The sequence below is a fragment of the Eleutherodactylus coqui genome, chromosome 10 (assembly GCF_035609145.1).
Source record: "Eleutherodactylus coqui strain aEleCoq1 chromosome 10, aEleCoq1.hap1, whole genome shotgun sequence".
Taxonomy (NCBI): Eukaryota; Metazoa; Chordata; class Amphibia; order Anura; family Eleutherodactylidae; genus Eleutherodactylus; species Eleutherodactylus coqui.
In genome coordinates, this window is record NC_089846.1 from 29,746,105 (window position 1) to 29,771,345 (window position 25,241).

Here is a 25,241-nt window from a genome sequence, read left to right on the forward strand (position 1 = left end):
CTCCGGTGACTTCTTACTTACCTTACGAAGATGGCCACCAGGATCTTCACCCTCGGTGGACCGCAGGTCTTCTGTGCGGTCCATTGCCGATTCCAGCCTCCTGATTGGCTGGAATCGGCACACGTGACGGGGCGGAGCTACGAGGAGCCGCTCTCCAGCACGAGCAGCCCCATTCAACACGGAGAAGACCGGACTGCGCAAGCGCGTCTAATCGGGCGATTAGACGCTGAAAATTAGACGGCACCATGGAGACGGGGACGCCAGCAACGGAGCAGGTAAGTGAATAACTTCTGTATGGCTCATAATTAATGCACAATGTACATTACAAAGTGCATTAATATGGCCATACAGAAGTGTATACCCCAACTTTGTTTCGCGGGACAACCCCTTTAACTTTAATTGGAAATAAGTCTAACATTTTAATTGTCAGTACTTGAGGAGTAGCACCTTATCACTTGGATTTCTATCTGCTTTTTTGTTTCATTTGTGTTTATTTTACATATTTAACATCTGGCACTATGCATTGTGGGATATCTTTACCTGCATCGTTCACAGAGGCAGTACTGCCCATACCTGAAACCGTTACCAACAGAGAACCAATACTAAGGGGGCCTATGTTCTTTTGTAGGGAAGAGGGTGTGCCGCACACATTGCACTAAGCTTGTCATTGTTCTGTTTCTGTACGAACCATTAGGGCTGTTTTTTTCAGCTTACAACTTGGAAGTATATTATTGTATAATTAGACAGATTTGGCTTTCAGAAGTCTAGAAAAGTCCCTCAAGATGATTTAATGGCTGCCATATTGGATGTACACCAGTCTATGTAAGTACCGGTATGTATCTTGAGTCCCTATTGACTCTCTCCTCCTTTTTACTTGCAGTGACAATGTGGACTCTTTCTGCCTACATATTGCTGAGGATGACGGAGAAGTAGACACAGACTTTCCTCCTCTCGATTCCAATGAACCCATTCACAAGTTTGGTTTCAGCACCTTGGCTCTTGTGGAGAAGTATTCATCCCCGAACCTGGCAGCTAAGCAGTCACTATTTGTAAGGATGTAAGTATGGGATTGGGAAAATACCTAAATGTAGAGTCACATAAAAAGTAAAACTTGGACTTCAAAGCTGCAACTTACAGCTGACATCCGTAGGAGATGTCTTTATGTATGGGACTTTTCTTCCCGCAGAAGCAGACAGCTCTGTACTTTGTGCAGTGGTCCTCCAGCTGGTTATTGCATGCGGAGTCCCATTGAAGTCTTTACATTTTGGTAAATCAGTTGGGATACTGGAGGCCAAAACTCTGTGTACTCAAACAAAAAAGAATAAGAGAGGCGTGAAATAAAAAAGTTGTAATCTTTGGGGGCAAAACCAGCAATGGTTTCCCCCTAAAACAGCCGCAAATCTCCTGATAAAATTCCTCTATAGAGGCAGTACTATCTGTATCCACACTATTTACAGGGAGAAACAGGGAGGCAGTACTATCTGGATCTACACTATTTACAGGGGGAAACAGGGAGGCAGTACTATCTGGATCTACACTAGTTACAGGGGGAAACAGGGAGGCAGTACTATCTGTATCTACACTATTTACAGGGGGAAACAGGGAGGCAGTACTATCTGGATCTACACTATTTACAGGGGGAAACAGGGAGGCAGTACTATCTGGATCTACACTATTTACAGGGGGAAACAGGGAGGCAGTACTATCTGTATCCCCACTATTTACAGGGAGAAACAGGGAGGCAGTACTGTCTGTATCCACACTATTTACAGGGGGAAACAGGGAGGCAGTACTGTCTGTATCTACACCATTAACAGGGAGGCAGTACTGTGCTAATCTATAGCATTTACAGGGAGAAACTAAGAGGCAGTACTGTCCTTATCTACACCATTTACAGGAAGAAACAAGGAGGCAGTACTGTCTGTATCAACACCATTTACAGGGAGAAACAGGGAGGCAGTACTGTCTGTATCTACACCATTAACAAGGAGGCAGTACTGTCCTCATCTACAGCATTTATAGGGAGAAAGTAGGAGGCAATACTGTCCTTATCTACACCATTTACAAGGAGGCAGTACTATCTGTATCAGCACCATTTACAAGGAGAAACAGGGAGGCTGTACTGTCCTTATCTACACCATTTACAGGAAGAAACAAGGAGGCAGTACTGTCTGCATCAACACCATTTACAGGGAGAAACAGGGAGGCTGTACTGTCCTTATCTACACCATTTACAGGAAGAAACAAGGAGGCAGTACTGTCTGCATCAACACCATTTACAAGGAGAAACAGGGAGGCAGTACTATATGTATCTACACCATTTACAGGGAGAAACAGGGAGTCAGTACTGTCTGTATCTACACCATGTTTGCTGTAATGTACAAAGCCTTTAGTGGGTACAGGTAAGTTCTACCTCTTACATAATTGTCTGGTTTACAAGAGTGTTATGTGAGTTAAACATTTTTTACAAGGAGCGGGGGTCTTCCTGTTGTACCTCCAGTTCTTCTCTTATAGAAATGTAATATTCTAACCCTATTGAAATTTGAGACGGTTAGCGTTGTGTTTTTACTCTGATGCCAGGCGATATGAAGATCATTAGGATAATCTCCACCTTAAACGTTAGCAGATATGTTTATCCAGATTGGACCCTGCACCTCTGCTTGCCATTGTTAGGGTAATTTACCAAGAACTTGAAGGTTTTGATCACTAGCCCACCCAGTGCCCTTTTTTTTCGGCGCCTTGTATGTTTGCATAGTTTGAGGTTTCACTGCTAACTAATCTCCGACACCCCTCTAACTCCATCAGAGCAGACTCCACCACTGACATGCACATTCAGTTTAGCCAGCTATGTACTAGTGCAAGGAGATAAGTGGCTGCCAAATACCTCTCTATCTGCTTATTTCAGGGGAATACAGTTGTAGGAGAGGCACAATAGACTTGGGCTATCATCCAGCATTTCCCATAGACATTAAAGAGCTTCTGTCCTTATCATTAATGCTGCGTAAACCATGGACGATCAGCTGAGTGATCATCATTCAGTTTAAATAGCAGCCGTTCAGTATTGTCAAAGGAATCAATGGCGAGGGGGCGGAGGAGAGCGAGGAGAGAAATCTCCTCCAGCCGCCCCCCTGCTGGCCGCTTTGTGAGTGAGCCAGTGATGCTAGCTCCCGTGTATGCGGGGACGAGTGTCGGGCATCGCTTGCCCAACATTCGTCTTGTCTAAATCCACCTTAGTAAGTAGCCGTAGAATTGTCCTGTAATACCAGACAGCCGCTTCTCCTTCTTTTTACCCCTCTGCTAACCTTTTATGGAGCTACGGCCACTTTTCCCCCTCCCTATTACCTCCACCAGCTGTTGCCTCCAGAACCCCGTTGGTCAAAGTCAACAGCTTATAGAAAGAAGAAAGTTTGGGTCCCTATTGTGTTGATAAAGCATAATGGAGTTTTGGAGGGGAAGGTGACTCGCTGATCGGCTATTCTAGTGATCACTGTGTGCGCCTGCCTTGCCATCAAACTCTTGAATGATAAAAGTTTACTCTGAGATCACCGGCCCGCTCCGCCTCCCTTCAGTGAGCGATTATCATGCCTGTGTGGAAGCATAGGAGCAATAACTGTTGGAGCGGCTGTCGGCCACTTAAGTACCTGGCAGTCGTTCCGTGTAGTGTTGCGCAATTATTGCAATAATCTGGTCGGGAGTGACCAACCGATTTTTAAAAAATAACCATGAGTCCGGACTCCTGATTCTAAATGCCATTAAACTCCATAAGGAGTATACATCGGGTTCTCTAATTGTGCCTCCTTGAACAACAGTGGAGGATCAGCGGAGCAGCATGAATCGATGACCCCTTCCTGTCATCTGGTCACAACATGTCAGCATCTCCATCTATTCTGCAGCAACTACAAGAAGCTTCCTGTCCGCAGGGGCCGATATTCCTGCAGAACACCTAGTGGAATGTTGCCCATGATAAAATGCTGCGCTTCTGAAAGCCAAGGAAGGTCCAACGCGCACTAGATGGGCGTTTCTAATAAAGCGGCCATTCAGTGTAGAAGACCGCTACTCCATAGTCCGAATATTTGGATCCAGTGTAACTGAGCTCCATAAAACTTTCCTCCAATTCATAAACTCTATCCAGTACTTACCGTAAAGAGGAGCAGAATAGTAGGTGAGTTATGCAATACTATATGCATATACCATAAACCGCTATGTTGGACGAGCCGTGGACAAGAGTGGCGCTGTTTCTAGAAAACTCGCAGACAATTCAATATTAAACAATATGAAAACTGAGCACTTATTGGTTGCTATTAGCAACAAGAATTTTTTTTTCTGTCTGACGAGGTTTGATAAATTATTCCCACTAATGTTTTTTTTTTCCTTTTTTATCATAATGAAACAATCTAATGATTACGTCCATTCAGATAACATGCATTCCCTGCTGTAGCAGCCTTTCGCCATGACTTCTTCTAGCATGACAGTCGGAGCACAGCCATTGGTCACGTCTTGAGCGGTTTCTATAGTTGCATGGAAATAGCTGTCAATTTCGTAGCCAAATAGTGTAAATACTAGAACTGTGTCCCCGATCTCTGATTCTAGAGGGTCATATACTGCGGTTTCCTCACTAGCGTCTACCTCTCTTTGACTGCCGTTGTACATTTCAGCCCTTTTTTGTAATATATAGAAATTGTTTTGACAGTTTCAGATTTAATTAGCTATTTTTTTTTCTTCTTTATATAACGACATTGGAAACAATCAAAAAAAGAAACCGTGCCTAAATCCTTGAAATTAACGCGGACTCCCATGCCCTGGCCTGTCTAACGGTTGATTTGCGTAGACCTCCTGAGCATGCACTGCATGCCTGTCTCCTCTTGTGAGACCTACCAGAGCCGCTAGTGTTTGCAGTCATGTTGCCCACACCAGCCGCTGCCAATGCAAACAGAGCGCTGGCCACATCTTGCTCTAAATACCCAGCAGTCCTTGTCTGGAAGCCGATTGCTAGGAATCAGCAGCGGCTATCCGCAAGGGCAATCAATAACTGTTAGAGAGTAGGATAGAGGAGGGGGGGCAGCTAGTTCACACCCTGAGTACCTGTGCCCAACTGGGAAGACAGGCCATGAAATAAAGCCATTAGCTGTCTCTTTTATGCCAAGAGCTGAAATACATCTGTGTCTCATTTGTGCTCCAGCTGAGTGAACAGGCATAACCAAGGCTGGCAACTTCTATACGTTCCCTGAACGATCCAGGTCTGATCTGCTGTACTTTCTTGGCGGCGGTCACGGTTGCTATAGAATTCTGTCAAAGAGGGGTTAACGTCTTAGAAAGTTGAACCGTATCCACGAGGCAGTCTCATCGCAGCCACATCGCTTTGACGAAAGATAGATGCAAAATTTTGAAGATGGATTGGGTTGTCCGCATGTCTCCATAAAGTTGGCCCCCCCACTTAACAGAACCATGTACGTTGGTCATGAGGGGTAGAGCGCCTTCTACTCTCCGTATCTGCATCACACTCTCAAGTTCCTTTTTTCCTGAATTGGGCCTGCAAGGCATGTCAGAGAAACAGCAACTCATCTTCTCCTTCCTCTGAGGGCCCCCCTCCTTCCATCTTCTCCCTCCCTGCCCCGGCTGAAACAGGCCGTGGCCATAAAGGAAGATGGAGAGACCCGTTAGCTGAGAATGATCGCTATCATTAAAGACAGGAGGAGGTTTCACTTATCACCGCCAGCTTTATACATGGCAGGTTGGATGAGGCGTCTACAGGTAGAGCAGTAGGATACAAATTGCAAGGGTCCTACAGCCGTTCTGTGCGCTCAGTAACAAAAGCACAGTCTAATGAAAGAACACAGTATCCCATTCTTTATAGGTATCCTGCACCATCCATCAACAGTAGCCCGGGCTTGTGTTTTTAACCCAAGACATACAAATACATATTGTGACGTCGGGCCCAAGTATTCTGTTTAGATCCAGTAAATGGATTGAGACAATCCTATTTCATATGAAGATCATTGCATGAATATCAGATTACTGAATTATTAGTTCTGTTATACGGGTTCGTCAAGTATTCAAAACATTTTACCGAGTCCTTACGGATTGAAGATAATAGTAATTTACCATGTCCAAACCTCGTGATATTACTTGTTGGAACCCAGGAGATGTCTAACGTGGCCATAAGGGTTGATGAGATCTCTCACATTGGCGTGCATTAGCATTCACTTAGGCAACTTTTACGTAAACTTAACAAAAGTTCCACAAGTGAATGAAGGCTTTATACCAAGTCCACCGACAGACGTCGGAAAGATTGGTCATAGGTTATTTTCCACAATCTCATTGAGCATTGTCAAATTTTGGAGGTAGGCTATATACTACTACAATGGATGTATAACTTTAGGCTGCTGCTTCTTAAAGGAACACTAAATGGTGTACCTCCTAGCAGTTCCCTCCTTAGCATTGTTCTCCCCGTCTTCTCATATCGCAATCAAAACTTAGGGAATTTTGTATGTTCGAAGACATCAGCCATTTTTCCTTTCTTCTCTCTTACCTCGGATGACTCTGTCTGTAAGGCCCCTTGTTTTAGCAGAAGAACTACTTATTATACTATTATCAGCCATTAGGGACCAGAATAGTCAAACTTTACCTCTCTAGCAAAGCCCCATGAAAATGGAAGGGGTCAGAGGGAAATGATTGTCTTCAAGATTTCAACAAGATGAGGAGCTGCAGAAAAGCAAATGGTGCAAATGCCTTTACCTCTTGTTTACCTTCAACGTTATTTTAGGCTTAATGTTACTTTTATACCTTTCCCAACATTCGTCGTACGTCGGCAGGGATTGAAACGAGTCGGATGAGGAGCTGAGCTCACTCCATAATATGAAGGGTGTTGGCTGGGTAACATTGCTGACACCCACCTCCAGGTGGTGGGATCAGAGAGAACTCTGATTTCAACCATTTAACCCCTTAGATGTTGTGGTAACTGTTGGCATCTAAGTAGTTAGACTGAGTGAGGGGCTTCTTCTGTCACCCAGTTGACCCCTCCCCCTTCTGTGTGTAGCCAGACGCTTAGTGAAAGCCTCTACGACTGCCATTGTAGTAGACCTCTGGCATTGTGTAATAGAATGGCAACTCAGGCGCAGTACATACAGTTGTCAACTGAAAGAAATGTGAAAAAAGTAATAAAAATGGTAATAAGAAAACATATAAATATATAATATAAAAGTTAATCCAAAAAAAAAACACACTTTTTTTTTTAGGTAAGCATTATAAAATTTAAAGAAATTGCTATCAAAGCATCTGAAAAAGTCCAAACTATTAAAATATCACATTATTTATCCTGCTGAGTGTACAACGGAAAAAAGTCATGGTCCCATCAGCAAAAAATAAAAGTTATGGGACCCAATATTTGGTGACACAGCAGTTTTTTGTCAAAATTTTTTTTCCCTTTTCTCTAAGCAGTAAAGCAGGATAAAAACTTTAGAAATGTATCGCTATAATGGTAGAACCTGTAGAATAACATTAAGATCATATTTCTACTGCTCAATGAATGCCCTGAAGACGAAATCAAAAACCAAAGGCAGAATTCAATTTTTTTTCCATTCCGACTTAAACATTTTAAAAAGTTTTTCAGTACATTTTTTGGTACATTAAATGGGACCATTAAAATATACAGCTTGTCCTGCAATAACAGAAGCCCCCACATGGCGGAACTGACAGAAAAATAAAGGTAGGGCTCTTGGAAAGCGGGCGAAAAAATGTTGATGCAATGCATAATTCATCACTCACGTATAATCCATACACTTGCAGTATATAATAGATTGTGTACTGTATGTATTACATGTGCAATGCTATCAGGTTGTATATCCTCAAACATCGCTGGTATGAATATGGCTTCTATAATAAATCTACACTAGCCTAACTTGCCAAAACCAACCATGCAGAATGAGCATGAAGAAGTTATACATAGAGATGAGCGAGTATACTCGCTAAGGCACATTACTCGAGTGAGTAGTGCCTTAGCCGAGTATCCTCCTGCTCGTCTCTAAAGATTCGGCTGCCAGTGCGGGTGACAGGTGAGTTGCCGCGGTGAGCGGGGGGGAGAGAGGGAGAGAGAGATCTCCCCTCCGTTCCTCCTCGGTGCTCCCCGCCCGCCACTGGCCCCCGAATCTTTAGAGACGAGCGGGAGGATACTCGGCTAAGGCACTACTCGCTCGAGTAGTTAGCCTTAGCGACTATACTCGCTCATCTCTAGTTATACACCTTCACCATCACCTACAATCCAAATAGTCTTCCAGGACCACCCAAGTAACAGCTGTGTAGTAGTAGAGTGCGAATTTACTTGCACTGTTAGAAAAAGTTTTATTACATTGCTGCTCAGGGCTTCTTCACATTACCGATTGAAACTTCCATCGTTCAGCTCCCTCCATACAGCCAACCAATGGCAAATGCAAAAGTGCTGGATCTGACACATGCCGGACCCGAATGGCGTCGAACAGAATCCACTGACTATAATGGGTTCCATTTGATGGCATTATGCACATTGGCATGTTCATGGAGCCTCCCACGCTGATGTGAATGAAGCCTCACACTGCATTGGCACCGTCCTTTTGTCAGTGTGGGGCTGTGTTCCAGTAATGATGTAGGTGTCTGGAATATAGTTCATCTGGTTGGAGATTTACTTTTTTGGTTTTCAGGACAGAAACATGAATTATATGAATAAGGAAAAACATGTCATAGAGAATGTGAATCTTTGTCTTAAAGTGTCAATGCAACTACTACGAAGGTTTACGGACATGTATAAAAGTTCCCATAACATTATATAGTTTACATTCCTTCCAACTGTATACATTATCACCGTACACACTTCATATTGACGTGAGCCTGAACCCAAACCAATTCCCTTTTAAGGATGCTTCAATCCAGACCAAAACTTAAAATGAAACTTTGGAACCACTTTGCCTAATGTAGCCCCTAAAGAGTATTAATTCCAAATCCTCACAGCGGAGATCACTAAGGAGCCTCCTTCTCAGCAGTTATCTTCTGTCTTGAGAGTTTGGTAGTCTTAGCTGGGTTCTCCATAGATGCATTTTATGGCTGATCTATATTCATGGCATGGATACTTTATTATACAGGATGCAGTTAAAAAGTCTCATCCATGCATTTTTATCATACAAGAAGCCCTGGTGACTGAAATCTAGACTTCTTGAGAGATACAAAGTTAAGTAATTCCTACACAGTCCCAATGAGATCACATGACCCACCAGAAAAGAAGGACTTTAACAAATTTCAGATAGACAGGAGTAACTAAACAAGGTAATACTAGACGACTTTTATATACTTGGAGACTAGTTACATAATGAATGAAGAAAGAATTTTCATCCAAGGTGCCCTTTAAGTAGAGGAAAGTGTATCTTCAATGTGGAGTCCCTTGGGTCCCTCATTGGTCCCTTTACAAGGAAGATCTATTGTTGGATGTTGGGCTCCTCCACTTTGGCTATACAATTAGTCAAGTCGGTCCAATGAAGATGCTGATTGAAGCTTTGACTTGTAATCAGCTTAGGGTGGCCATACACATTAGATATATATTGACTAACCTCAATGATTATCTAATTTGTATGGGGCCGCCCGGTTCTCCCTCGACAACAGATGTCATGGACAGATAAGTAATGGACTGCTGGATTTCAACTGCCCGATCGTTTCGTCCTCAGGGAGACAAGAAGCTGCCAGAGGTATCTGACATTGGCTTTGTCCCCTCTCTACATTCCGAGCACATTTACACTAAGCTGAGCATGCATGTGTATGGGGCGCGTTGGGTAAGGTAGCTGTTGGCCGATTGAACATTCATTCCTAATCCCCAAGTGTTTTAGAACATTGAGTGCCCAGCGCTTTTCAATTCTGCTCCCCGTGGGGCCCAAATGACGAGAGCGCGGCTGTCACTTGAGTTTTGCCGCTCGCACTTCTTTTCTTAAAACACTCCGCTCCGAACATTTGTAAAGTTTTGCACAGAGAGGGAGAAAAGGTGCAACTGAAATCTGCTCAGCAGTGTAAAAAGATAAGAAAAGTCATACGCTCCTCACCTGATCTCCCGCAGCTCCAGCGATGCCTGGTCCCCCGCTGCACTGCAGCGCTGACCTCCTGTCACAGGCACAGCTGACCGCTGCGGCTGATTACCAGCTGATCTCGAGCTACATATAGCCAGCAATTGGCTTTAGCTGTCACATGTTCCTGTAACGGGAAGTCATCACTAGAGATGGAAGAAGAGTATAGTGGGGGAATGGGCACTGTTGGAATAGGTGCGGCAGGGAAAACGGGTGAGATGAACAGATTTCGGGTCCACTTTTTTCTCCCGAAACCACCTCTTTACAGGGCCACTCTGGTGCCTTTTATTTTGCATTCATTATGTAGCTAGTCCCGCCCAGTATATATAAGTTGGCTAATGTTACCTTGGTTAGTTATTCCTTCCTATCTGAAACTGCTGTTTTCTTTTTCCTCATATAGTTATGTGATCTCAATTCTGACCAACTCAGGTTTACTTGGGGTTATGTGTTCAGTTTCTAGTCAGTTTTTCTGTCTGTGTGATGCTGTTATGCGGATCCTACCAGACAAACTGCCTAGAGGCACATAGATGCACCTAATCACAGTTGTTGATGATGATCGTGCACCTCCAGTCACACAGTAATGAAGACGATCACAGCCCACCCATCTGACTGTGTACTTATGGTCTGTAGCCTATTTAGGTGAAATTTAAAAGCAATGATAATTAAACTGTCGCCCCAGCAGGCAGAAATGGTAATGCCTGCAGCTAATGCTGATGCATTATGGGATGGATAAGAAACTGAAAGTTAAAAAAAAATCTCACTATAAAGACGGTGGCTGATGAACATCACACTAGGGGCTGCACTACAGGGAAGTGCCTGTAACACACAGAAGAGACTTGCAGAGTTTGACAGGCAATCAGGTGAGGGGGGCAGGGATGGAAAAATGTGCTTGTTTGTTTTTTTTGCTGGAGTAGCCCTTTATGATCGGTTACCAGTTAGTAACCTCAATTATGTTTCTTCCTAATTTTCTTCATATTTCCTCCGAAACAGAAATGCAGCCCATGGATTCTCCTTGATCCAAGTGGACAGTACGACTGTGACGATGAGGGAGATCTTGGAGAAAGCTCTGAAAAGAAGGAAAGGCTCGCAGAGGAACTCAGGTCGGTTATTAGGTTCGTGAACGAATTGCATATTTTATTCTACAGCTACCCATACATATTTGCTGTACATGAGTACCAGCAGAAACTACCCGGTGGGCCATTTTTGGGGCAAAAATGGATAGACCATACTAGATTTCTTAAAAAAAGAAAAAAATTGGAATATATAATTAATCGATTAGACCCGTCGAGAGTTAATAATATGACTCTGAACTTACTAATTCTCTCTTTTTAACCACTACACCAAAAATGGACACATTCTTCACCCAGTCCGTGAATACATTAAAGTTAAATTTGTTCCCAAGCCCCCTGCTCCTTTCCCAACCACCAGCGTCCCATCCATCACAAGATTTAACAAGCTATCGACAGGCGAGGAGTAAAGGGGGAGCAAGTTTTTAATAAAAGTGGTGAGAGATAAGGTGGTGAAGGACACGGGAGAGCAATCTCAAGGCCGTATTCCCAGGGAGAGATAAGAGAGCCTGGGAGAGATCAGATCCTCATAAAGAGAGAGCGAGATGGAGAGGGGACAGGAGCCTCGTTCTGCTGCCAACGTCTGCAAGCAATTTGGCAGCGCTCCAGAGTCTATTGTTCAACCCGGGCTATGGGCAGCCTACTCCAGATGTTCCAGCTGCACGCGTTCAGATTGTGCCAGCTGACAGCACGCCGTGGTACCCAGCTCCTCTGGATGCCCATCTCTGACCGCTGAGATAGAATTAAATGATGATGATCTCTCTCCCAAGTTGGGAGACAGAACTATGCATATAAATCTCCATCCCATCGCAGCGTGAGAAGCCTTTATCCATCATCACTCATAATGAACAAGTCGTTAGCTGCCGCAAATGGTCTGCTGGGCTGGGCTGCTTTCCCCCTATTTCTTTTCCTCCTTTCGCCTTTTCGCCGTCTTGTCTTTTGTGCACTCTTCTTCTTCTTCTTTTTTTTTTTAAGACTTAGCCTTTATCTGGTGTATCTGTGAATTATCTCTCTCTGCTGCTGCTCGCAGGAAAGTGAGACCAGGTCAATTAATCACCGCCCAGGAACCCGCTGCCTCGTTCTTGAGTCTTTCTCAAGGTCGAGGCGAGTTCTAACTACTTCAGAGGCCAGCTGCATAAATACAAGGCCAGTCTTGCTGCTGGTGTCCACTTATTGCTAATGTAAAGAGCACGAGGTTGACAATGGCAAGACAAGACGTTTATGGAATCCCAGGACTGTAACCTAAGGATATAGTTGCTGGTTCATCGCACGCAGGATACACTGCCGAATAGGGCTGAATTCCGGTTACTTCCAGTATATCCGAGGAATAATCTATGTATTCCGCTGCATTAGAATACACTGTTAGAGCATTCCTTAACTGAGCTCGTCTCAGGAAAGCCCCGGGGGCCTTTGTTAGACCCAAGGCAGTCCTTTAAAACCGCCGGGCCCCAGGGATTGTTCGAGCTAGAGCTGATGATCGGAGAACATCAGAACGGTTACTGCGTGGGGTCAGATTCACGGCCAAAGACATGACAACTCTTGAGTACAGCGGTTTAAATAAAGGTTTGTCTCATAAAGTATCCTGTTTTATACTGAAATACTTGATCGCTGCTGGTTTGGCTATTTTAACCCTTGACAGTCCGCTATCGTTTCCTTTGGAGAAGTCTCTGGTTTAGATTCCCAGTCATTGTTATAAGGCATGCTAGAAGTGCAGACATTGACCTGCAGTAATGCTGCCCTCTAATAGGTGGCGCTGTGAAGGCGTTGTTCCATCTTCTCATTTGCATAAATTTCCCAGAGGAGCATGCATGGCTGTTGATGACTCCTCACCCCAATAAGTGCTCTCCCTAAGGCTAACTTCACAGAGGCAAGCACGATATCGTCAGCGAGAAACTTGCAGCGATTTCGCATATTTGCTCATGCGATATTTAAAGGGGTTGTCCCGCGCCGAAACGGGTTTTTTTTTTTTTTTTTTAACACCCCCCCCCCCCCCCCTCGTTCGGCGCGAGACAACCCCGATGCAGGGGTTAAAAAAACAACCCGCACAGCGCTTACCTGAATCCCGGCGGTCCGGCGTCTTCATACTTACCTGCTGAAGATGGCCGCCGGGATCCTCTGTCTCCGTGGACCGCAGGGCTTCTGTGCGGTCCATTGCCGATTCCAGCCTCCTGATTGGCTGGAATCGGCACGTGACGGGGCGGAGCTACACGGAGCCGGCATTCTGCACGAGCGGCCCCATAGAAGACTGCAGAAGACCCGGACTGCGCAAGCGCGGCTAATTTGGCCATCGGAGGCCGAAAATTAGTCGGCTCCATGGGAACGAGGACGCTAGCAACGGAGCAGGTAAGTATAAAACTTCTTATAACTTCTGTATGGCTCATAATTAATGCACAATGTACATTACAAAGTGCATTAATATGGCCATACAGAAGTGTATAGACCCACTTGCTGCCGCGGGACAACCCCTTTAAGCGTCAGCAATGCTTTTACCTGGAAAATAAAGTCGCATAACTACAGCCTGCGATTTACCCGTGTGATAGACTACAACAGGAGTAATATTAAAAGCGCATCCCACATACATCGCAAGTTTGTGTGTTGCGATGCGATAAATCGGAGGCTCCATAGGGAAACCTGGGCGATTAAAAAATATCAAAACACAGAAAGATAGGGCATTCAGCGATTTACAAATCTCGCAACATCGCACATGGGAAGGAAGTCATTAAAAATGATTGGTTTCATAATTCAGTGTTCTCTCGCATCACTCAAAAATCGCGTGATTTTCTTGCCTGCGTTAAGGCCGCCTAAGAAGAAACTTTACCCATTCCGTCCAGCTGTTGACAGTCGTAGACATTGCCCCTGAAGTAGACGATGCAGGGAAAATGGGAATATATATGGCAGCCATTTAACAGATTACATGGACCAGTGCGGGAGCTACTCTTAGGGCTTGTTCACATCTCGTTTCTTCCTCCGTCCTCCCAGGGTTCCATAACAGGTTTCCGTCTGGATCGCCAAAAACGGCTTCCAGATGAAACTCAACAGCACCATTGGCTTCCAATAATTAAACGCAGACCAATAGGGTCTCTGTTTTGAGCACGGTTCGGTTCATTTTTGCCAGAGTTGCACAATTTGCAGCACTAAAAATACTGAAATCAGGATGGAAACCCAATGAACCTCATTATAAGTCAATGCGGTCTGTCAGTGATTGCCGTATCCATCAGAAAACTGATCTGACCTAGCTGTCATGGCTCTATTATAGATGGAAACCATGATGTTCGTGCGAACAGAGACTAAGTCATTAGAAATAACTTCCCCTATACTGTAACAATTATGATGCCATTTTACATCATTGCATTTTCCATTACTTTATCAAATATTTCTTCTCCAGATAAGTGCCCTGGTGGTACTGTGTAAACAGTTGTACACATCATCGCGGTCCACACCGCGTCCATCTACGGCCTGTGTGTTTTCCTTGGAACGTTGCTGTAGTGCATGGCCGCTATGGCAGACAGAATTACCCTTTTTATTATTATTATTTTTTTTTAGAAAATACTTCTTTTCATACAAGTTCTCAGTAATATTCTATTATACTTGGCTAAAAGGATATATTGGCCCCCAAAGACCAGTTACTAATTACACATGAATGAGCATAAACATATAGGAGGAAATGAGCCTCTTAAAAAAATGATGTTCTTTTTGAATGCTAAGATTACAAGATTTATCCAGTATTTTGTATAAGGAACTTACTGAGGACGACTACGCTTTGTTACCCAATTCAGGACCCTCATCTACTCGCTAGTTGCTACACAAGAACATATTTTGGATGGGCTGATAAATAGCGCATTGAGGTCAACAGAAACTGTGTAATGCACCATTTGCCCTGTGGTGGCACTGTGGGGAAATTGGACACTTGTTGTCATGTTCTAGCAAAGATAACAACCGATCACTGGAGATTCAGTTTATAGTTAGGAGATCCTTAAAGGGGTTATACCGCGAAAAACATTTATTATGTGTGCTTTTGTTTTTTTTTTTAAGTCAGCTGTTGTTGCTGTTATTTGTGACAAAGTCATGAATTGTCGGACCTTGTATTAGGTCTAGAAAAGTGAAATCCACTTTTACACCACTCAGTTAGTGGGATGAGATTGCGATGGATGTAGCAACTTCTTAAAAAGTCACATTTCTTAAGTCTGTCTAAAACCATCACTCTACACAAACGCCACCCACTTTTGTAGACACTTCGGAAAAGTGGATTGAAAGGCATACAACAGCAAAACGTTGCAAACCCCACTTGCACGAACATTTTGTGACTTTCTGATGACGAAAACTGCTGCACAACTTCGATAAAGTACCCCCATTGTTTCTAGTTAAATGCAGCCCAAACTTTGTCTCTCACCCCAGCGGGGATCCCTCCACATACCCAGTGGAGCAAGATTGAGCAGGTAGAACAATTATTGAGATGGACACAAAATCAAGACAGCAGGGCGGCGCTATTCTAACAACCGTCCTGGAATATCTTGGGATAGAATAGCGCCACCTGCTGTTTATAACATCAGTCATGGAAATCTGTGATTAAATACACTTTTTTAAATAAATGTAAATGCAAAAAATGTTTACAATTATGGTCTGGATGTAATTATCAACAATATTTTCTGTGGAACAACCCTTTCAAAGGGGTTGTCCCACAAAATAATGTTATCCCCTATCTTATTGTTGGGGGACCGACCACTAGGATCTCACATATCATGAGAACGGGAGTCTCAGAGGCCCCCAAATGAATAGAACGACGGTGGTTGACCATGCATGCGGTCACTCCATTTCAGTGGGACTGCTGGAGATAGCGGAGTTCAGGCTCTCAGTTATTTCTCCCATTGAGATACACGGAGTGGTATTGCACATATGTGACCACTACTCCATCTGTTTGCAGACCCTTGGTATGCCTATTCTCATGACCTGTTGTGGTCACAGAAGTTAGACCCACACTGATCAGATAGTAATCCTCTATTCTGTGAATAGGGGATAACTTGTTTTTTGCGGGACAGCCCCTTTAACAGAATGGGGATGTCCTAATCCTACAACCCATTTCACAGCTAAGTTGGGCTCCTATATTGCAGGGGGCATTCAGTGTCCGACTTAGGGAGATCGTGAGGAGCTTCTTAATAAGTATGTTTTTTTATGTGAAGATACCTACATTTTCTAGTACTTTGTATAGGGCAGTGCAGCTTATAATACTTTGTATTACATCCAGAGCTTTGCTTGATGCTGGGGCAGAGAAGAAATGCTCTTTGCTCTGACTGTATGAACCTCGTTGTCAGCAGCAGTAAATGCAGGGAAGAGTGAGCTCTGTATAACGGCTTACAAACTTTTAGTGTCATTCTGGAAAGTCTGTGCAGCACCTACAGGCTGCAGCATTTTGCAGTTTTATGCTCGAAGGTGTTTCCCAGTTTTATGAAAATAAAGTGTGCAAAGTTTATTGTACAGTAAAAGTTATTCAATTTTTCTTCCATAATTTATTAATTAGCCGCTATTTATAAGACCTCTGCTCGGTGTCAGTGAATGCAAGCTTTCATTGTCCATATTTGGCTGTCTGTCCACGGTCGGTACGGTATCCCCTGGTGGATCTACGCCGCGGGAGCCGCCGCCCAGGATCAGGAGCCTGCAGACGGATCTCCTCAGTCGGCCTATCTGACCGATAGGCTGACCGCGGAGAATCAAGGCAATTCGCAGCATGCTGCGATTTGCCGGCTGCGAGCAGAGAATCACTATGATTCTCCGCTCGTGGACAGGGGGGCTATGCTTTCCATAGCAACGCTATGGAAAGCGTGCTTTGCATTCCCCGCAGCCAGATTATTGCCACGGGGAACGCAATGTAAAAACGCCCGTGGACAGGCAGCCTAGACAGCTTGTATTAATGTTGTAGCCAGTGTGATAACTAGCAGATGTGCAATTTTCTTTATTTACCTAAAGTGATGTTTTTGTGCTGAAAAACTACAAAAAAAAGTGCTGGACAGCAGGGTTCTCCCTTCCTTCTAATTTGCCATACCCTGCTCGTTGCCAAGTGGAGTCCATCTCTTGTAAGGAAAAGACCAAGACAGAGAACACTAAAGTATTGTCTCTTACGGCTCATAGTAATCTATGGAGAGGAGAGGGGAGGGTGGAGTAGGATTGAGACAGACTCTAGCAGATAATGCTGAGGTATTTACTGTGCCACAGCTACTGAAATCACACCTACACTGCTCAGTACTGCTGTATAATGTGCTCCTTATTATTCCTCCATATGTGCTATAGAGAGTTAGGGAGCAGGATCTGCTATTTTTTCCATGTGTGTTGTATGGTAACCATTACAGCAGCTAGTCTACACCGACCAGCTCAGACAAAACTAAGATTAGAGATAAAATCTAGAGCGGGAAAAACTGGTTACAAATACAGGCTATAAGTCCTCTAATGGCCAGAAATAGTGTTGTTCCTCATGAAAAAGTCATCAGAATAGAGGATTATTATCTGATCAGTGGAGGCCTGACTTCTGGGACCCTTTAACAAGCGTCCGTAGCACATAATCAGGAAAGGTTTTCAGATTCTGAATGTAATGTTTCCATTCATTGACCGCAAGTAGAGATCTTGAGAAGGTGAGGATTTGAAAATGGCATAACTGATCACACACTGGTTGGGCTTTATTTGTGTAAGACTGGATAACATCCTTCATAGATCAACACCAAAATCTGGAGCCTTATGGCTGGGATGACAATCAGGTCTCTAATAGAATATGAAGAGCTCTGCGGTGGAATCGGTCAATCCCAATAAGGAGCAGCCATTGGCGGTAATACACAGTATTGGTTGAGGCCAGTGAATTGGGTGAAGTGGCACCACATCTGGGGATTTGCCTGACTTTCTGCACTAATGAAAGTAATGGTGGGTTCATCAAGGCCGGACGTGGCTAACCTCAAATCTCCAACAAGCTTTGCACGGTCTGGTTGTATCAAAGCTCCTCACGATAGATCATCTTCTTTAATGCCCTTTGGTCAGTAAGTGGTTAATAATGGCTAATGAGAACGGGAAAGGCAAAGATAAATTGGTTTTATTTTATCAAAATAAGGATAAAAGTGATTATTACACAGTTTCCAATCCGGGTAAAAAGCAGGCACATTTCCAGGGAGAAATCTAAAAGAGCATCTGTCACCAAACCCATAAAACTGAGCCGTGCGCTTAAGCCACTTTATACTGCATATAGACATGATTATATGAGTCCGTCTGGTACGGGTAAGCCCATGTGGGGTCCGGGAAATGGCGATTCATGAATATTCAGTAAAGTTGTCCCTGGAATGTCTATATGAAATAAATTCATTTTGGTCCATGTGCATTGGCCATCATATTATAAGTGCACAGTAAGACCAGAATAGGTCCTTTCACTTTACAGGGCTTTCTGGGACATCACGCTCTTCGGTCACTTGGCCTTTATGCAGATGAGCCCCATCCATGTGAATAGAATTCAACTGCAATACCAGGCAACACCACTTCAAAATGAGCAGCGCTGTGCAGGTTATACAATGACGTGACTGCAGCACTCAGGTGTGGAGGGTGTTCCAGGATAGGTCATCAATATCTGCCAGACGACCCATTTAATAAATAGATTTAATCTATATAAAATATTTCGTTTTCTAGCCGCTTCAGGACCAGAGGTTTTTCCACTTTTCGAATTTTTATTTTAATTTTTTTCGTACTTGCTTTCTAAGAGCCGTAACTTTTTATTTGTCCAACGACTTGTTTTTTTTCGTAACAAGTTTTTTTTCTCTAATGGAACTATTTAATGTACCATATAATGTTCTAAAAAACTTAAAAAAAAAATTTAAATGGAGTTTAATGAAAAATTTTTTGTGGGGTTTAGTTTTAGGGTGTTCACTGTACATTAAAAATGAGGGTTAGTATAATTACGGTGATACTAAAATTTTATAGTTCTACTATTTTTAAAAAAAATAAATACACTTTTTTATTAAAACAAGAAATTCTTTCTATCGCCATATTCTGAGACTTATAACTTTTATTTTTTGTTTTTTTTGAACTACATGAGGGCTTGTTTATTGCGTGGTGAGCCGCAGTTTTTAGTAGTGCCATTTTGGGGTACATGCACATTTTCTATCCCTTTTTATTCCGTTCTTTGGGAGTTGGGATAACAAAAAAAAACACTGCAATCTCTGCATTCTGTACTTTTTTTCTACTGTGTTCACCATGTGGGACAAATATTGTGACATTTTAATAGTTTTATGAATGAGCAATATCAAACATGTGGGATTTTTTGTAATTGTTTAGATTGTTTATGGGTTTTCTTTTAACGTTGACATTTTTTAATTTTTTTAAAAACTTTATTAAACCTTTCCAAACATTTTTATTTGGTCCTTACAGGGGAGTTGAACTTGCATTCATTTGATCATTTTTGATATTGTCTACAAGCAGGGCTTCATAAGGATCCATGTCTTCACTAGGCTCTGGACTGCCATGCTAGCCCATCAGCAGCCTGTGATCACGATGTGGGGGAGCACCGACGGAGTACTCCCCTGTCTGACTTTTTCGACATGTGGTCAACTGTGACCACGGCATCTAAACAGTTAAAGGGGTTATCAAGGCAGTGGCTGCTGACTGGATATATCGGGGGTCAGACCAGACTGCTCCGACCTCTGTATAGCAGCCGGCGGCGCTTGCAATTGCAAGCGCAGCTCTCATTGCAATCAAAGGGAATCTGTCACATCCTATAAGCACCATAAACTTGGGGTCCTTTTACACGGGATGACTGTTGGGTGCTTTAGTACCTGACAGTTGTCCCTGTGATAATCGCTCCTGTACTGTCAAACAGGATCAAGGATCGCTCACTGAATGAAGGCGGAGTGGACCGGAGATCACTTCCGCCCACCCTCCTTCATTCACAGTAAACAGGCAGTCGTTTATAGATGAACGACTGCCTGTTCACATGACCTGATCGTTGTTTGATTTTTATGCCTGCAGAAACTGAACAATAAATGAATATCGTCGCTGCCGAATGATTGTCGTTCGATTCCCACAATCCAGCTAGAATCCAAACCATTATCGTTCAGTGTAAAAGTTACTGTGCTTATAGGACAGGAGCTGAGAAGTCCGGCGGTGTACTTTTTGTACTTGCTGGGTTCCCCGTTCCTGCGCTGTCACACCAGAAGTTTGGAGCCTGGTCTACTAGTGACATGACGGGAGTATGCACGCTCCGACTGAAGAAAACAGTCATGGCTGTCTGACCAAGCACCAGTGTCTTGAGTTGACAGCATGGGAACGAGGATCCCGGTAAGTCTATAAAGTACACCCCTGGACTTCTTGCTCTTGTTCTATAAGCACCATGACTTAATTTATGATGTTTTTAGGCTGTGACATGTTCCCTTTAAAGATAGTAATGGTTACAGGTAGAGATGAGCGAGAATACTCGCTAAAGCAAACTACTCGAGCGAGTAGTGCCTTATTCAAGTACCTGCCCGCTCGTCTTTAAAGATTCGGCTGCCGGCAGGGGGCGGAGAGCGGCAGGGGAGAGCGGGGAGGAACGGAGGGGAGATCTCTCTCTCCCCCCTGCTCACTCCCTTAACTCACCGCTCACCCGCGCCGGCAGCCGAATCTTTAGAGACGAGCGGGCAGGTACTTGAATAAGGCACTACTCGCTCGAGTAGTTTGCTTTAGCAAGTATTCTCGCTCATCTCTAGTTACAAGGTCTCATGGTAATGGTGGATGATGATGCAATGGTGGCGCACATGAGACAGTCATCTCTCTGAACTCTCTCATAAATACGGAAGCCTGGATTAGACGAGGGCATATGCAATATTTCAGTAGATACATAAGCTTCTGCCAAACACCTCCGGCATCATGTATCTACTGAGAAAGCTGAATCTAGCGGGCTGAAATCAAGAGTGACTTGGACCGTTGGCCGATCCCACTTAGACGAAGTCCGACTAAAACTGATCAAATGCGTACCGATGGCTTTCAGTCCAGGTACTTCCGAGAGGAGGAACCATTGTTGTCTCCAAAGTTTACAGACAGTCATGAAACCGTAAGAATCAATGTCACATCGGCGATCACCAACTTGTAGCTCTCAAGCTGCCGTGAAACTACGACTCCCCTCGCGCCCTGGCCGTCAGCAGTTTGAAAAGTCAAATTACATTTCGCAGCGGGAATGCTTTTTACACATAAGACATTACTGCAGGCTACAGCTGTGAAATAGTTAAAGCCAATTTTTTATTAATTCAGAAGCATTTGTGCTCCAGACGCCGGCCATCTGATCTCTGGTATCACCGACTCTCCCATTTCCTGCTTCGCTGAGATAATATGCTTACTCAACAGCGCAGACCATTTTTTGGCTATTTTGTGTCACTTTAGACAATTTAAGATGCAAAGTCTGACAGCTGTGACACGACTTATAAACAGATGTTTTCATTTATGCTGAAAGGTATTAAGGCGTTCGACGGCTGCGTCTTAATAACTCCTCGTGACCTGTGGAAAATTCAGGTCACCCCGGAGAAATGTTGGCAAGGGACCTTGTTTAACAATTAAACCCGGAGAGCAGTTTGTACTTAAAAGGATTAAGTATTCTTGGGCCAGCAAGATGGAGGCGGCCCCAAGACATGAAATAAGGTGCTAGTTCAGGAAGATACTTGGAGTTTAGTTTATTTGGTATCGTTGAGTTCAAAACATATATGTGTGAGATACCAAGAGGGAACGTAATACTTTGCAGATTCTAAGGGGTGGGGGCATCTTGTAAAACCAATATCTGGTCATCTATATATATAAAATTGAATGTATGCGTGTCTGTCTGTCTGTCTGTTTGTCCTTTATGCGCTACTACACCATTCATCCGATCGCCATGAAACTTTGGGAAGTTGTTGAGTACACTCCTGGGAAGATTATAGGCATAGTACAATTATGCTATGATAAATGGCGCGCGTGCGTGCGTCGTCGACAGTTACGCCCCCCCCCCACGTAGATCGTTTGATTTCCATCACTGCCACTAATTCTCTCACTTCGCGATGTCGTAAAAACATGAAATTTGGCACGAGCATTGATTATGTCATAAATAGGAAAAGTTAATGGGTCCCGACTCGATTATTCAATTCTAAGCACCAAAGAATTAGCGTCCAAATTTTACGTACGGAATCTAATTTTCTCGCTTCCCAATGTCATAGAAACTTGAAATTTGGCACGAGCATTGATTATGTCATAAATAGGAAAAGTTAATAGGTCCCAACTCAATTATTCAATTCTAAGCGCAAAAGAATTAGCGTCCCAATTTTACGTACGGAATCTAATTCTCTCACTTCCCAATGTCATAGAAACTTGAAATTTGGCACGAGCATTGATTATGTCATAAATAGGAAAATGTAATGAGTCCAAGCCTGATTATTCAATTCTAAGCGCCAAAGAATTAGCGTCCAAATTTTACGTATGGAATCTAATTCTCTCACTTCCCAATGTCATAGAAACTTGAAATTTAGAACGAGCATTGATTATGTCATAATTAGGAAAAGATAATGGGTCCCAACTCAATTATTCGATTCTAAGCGCAAAAGAATTAGCGTCCAAATTTTACGTACGGAATCTAATTTTCTCCCTTTCCAATGTCATAGAAACTTGAAATTTGGCACGAGCATTGATTATGTCATAAATAGGAAAATATAATGGGTCCCAACTCGATTATTCAATTCTAAGCGCAAAATAATTAGCGTCCAAATTTTACGTACGGAATCTAATTTTCTCACTTCCTAATGTCATAGGAACTTGAAATTTGGCACGAGCATTGATTATGTCAAAAATAGGAAAAGTTAATAGGCCCCAACTCAATTATTCAATTCTAAGCGCAAAATAATTAGCGTCCAAATTTTACGTACGGAATCTAATTCTCTCACTTCCTGATGTCATCTATTTATATAAAAAGGAATGTATGTCTGTCTGTCCTTTTTGCGCTACTACACCATTCATCTAATCACCATGAAACTTTGGGAAGTTGTTGAGTACACTCCTGGGAAGATTACTGGCATAGTACAACTATCCTGCGAGCATCGTCGACAGTTATGCCCCCCAGACAAAGATCGTTTGATTTCCATCTCAAGCACAAAAGCAAAAGGCATTACGAGCAACGGGATGCGTGTTCAACCACAAAATGATGCATCCGCCGAACGTTTCGCAAGACAATTGCTGGATATTGAGAATGCTGAGGTAAAATGAAAGCTGTGCTGTGATTGGTTGCAATTTCTTATACTGCTGAGGTAAAATGAAAGCTGTGCTGTGATTGGTTGCTATATATTATCCCGCTGAGGTAACATGAAAGCTGTGCTGTGATTGGTTGCTATATATTATACTGCTGAGGTAACATGAAAGCTGCTGTGCTGTGATTGGTTGTTATATATTATACCGCTGAGGTAACTTGAAAGCTGCGCTGTGATTGGTTGTTATCTAGATATATAAAAACGAATGTATGTATGTATGTCTGTCTTCGCAGCAATGCGCGACGGGTACACTAGTAATCTATAATTTTGGTGAATCTTTGTAAACACGTTGCACTATTTTTAGTATATTAATGCTGAATTACAGCCTGTACTGCACACAGAAGCTGCATTCAGAACTCTAAAAGCTTCAGAGCTGAAATCTTACAGGACTCTCTTGCTGGATCCATAGCTGCATGGAGCGTTATCTAGTGATTTGCGTTCTGAAAAGTGTATTCACACCAAGAGCTGGACCACATTTTGATTTAGGGAGAACTATAATTAGCATTATAGAGGTTTTGCTTATCTGTTAAAGGGGCTGTCCGTTTTCCTAGTGGGGCGCCCCTTTTGCGAAAGGGGCAGTTTCTTTTAGCAAAAAACTTTTTTTAAAGAGTCTCATAATGATAGTCTGTTTGAAAATCTAGCAGTAAGGCCTCCTGTACACTGGCGGAAATTCTGTGCGGGATTTCCCACAAAATTTCCGCCTGTGAAAGCTGCCATAGGATTGCATTAAAAAACGCAATCCTAGGCACACAGCCGCGATTTGTCCGTATGAAATCACACGCGGAAAACAAATCGCGGCATGCTCTTATTTCTGTGCGGGTCTTGCGGAGGCCCGCACAGAAATGTCACTCCCGAGCGGCCGGCTCCGCTCTGCGCATACACCGGCTGGTCAGCAGCCGGCACATCAGATCCGGAGCCACGCGAGAAGGTGAGTCCCACACTGGTCCCTGCAGTGGCGCAGGTCGGGTCCCGCTGCAAGATTTCTCGCAGGGAATCCGACCCGGCCATGTGCAGGCGGCCTAAGTGTTCAGTTTTCCTGCAGCGCCCCCACAGGTGAAATAAAGCATTGCATAGTTCATTTTTTTTTAAATAATTGAAAATGGGATCCCCTTCTAGTAATTCAAAATTCCCTAAATATGATATTTGTAAAGGCAGCAAAATTGTGAATGCAGCCCAGGAATATTTTAATACTGAAGCAATTAATAGAGGTGATGTATTTAAGCACTTCAATACGTGGTTAAATACATCACCACTTACATTGTGCATAACCACTTACATTGTGCATTAGTGATGGGTGTATTGAGCCAGCCTGGGAGCTGAGTCCGCTTCATTCCTGGAGGTTATCAACTGTTTTTCAAAGCTGATAACCGCCGGAAACTGCTGCAATTGGAATTAGCTCTGATTGCCTGGATGACCCCTTTAACTGCTGCATCGGCCACCGGGGTACATTGGGGTCAGAGTAAGGAAAAACTAGAAGCAATGGGATGAAATTGAAAGGTAGGAAACACAGATTAGATATTAGACAGTGAGGGTGATCAATGAGTGGTACAAGTTACTACAAGAGGTGGTGAGTTCTCCTTAAATGGAAGTCTTCAAACATAGGCTGAACAGACATCTGTCTGGGATGATTTAGTGATCCTGCACTGAGCAGGGGGACCTGATGATTTTTTTTAAAAGAATTTTTGGTGATTTTTTTTGTTTGTTTGTTTCCAGTTTTCGATGTCACAATCTACTATACATTTAAAGTAAAGTAAAATCCTAAACACCTGGAATTTTCAGGCTGACCACTTAGCCAAATAATAGTCTGACACTTCCTGTCCTGTAGAGAAAACTTTTCAGCA

General features: G+C 43.4%; 1 protein-coding gene across 2 annotated transcripts in view; it reads left to right on the forward strand.

Annotated features, from left to right (window-relative positions):
* The window catches only part of MAPKAP1 (MAPK associated protein 1), a 168,784-nt gene that overhangs the window by 70,489 nt on the left and 73,054 nt on the right, over nucleotides 1-25,241 (forward strand). Inside the window, exons 6-7 of one of the 2 annotated variants that reach the window (XM_066580758.1) lie at nucleotides 881-1,057; nucleotides 11,067-11,188. In XM_066580758.1, the coding sequence (XP_066436855.1) occupies nucleotides 881-1,057; nucleotides 11,067-11,188 (299 nt within the window). The remainder of the gene's footprint in view (nucleotides 1-880; nucleotides 1,058-11,066; nucleotides 11,189-25,241) is intronic. The other variant, XM_066580759.1, reaches the window with a different exon arrangement.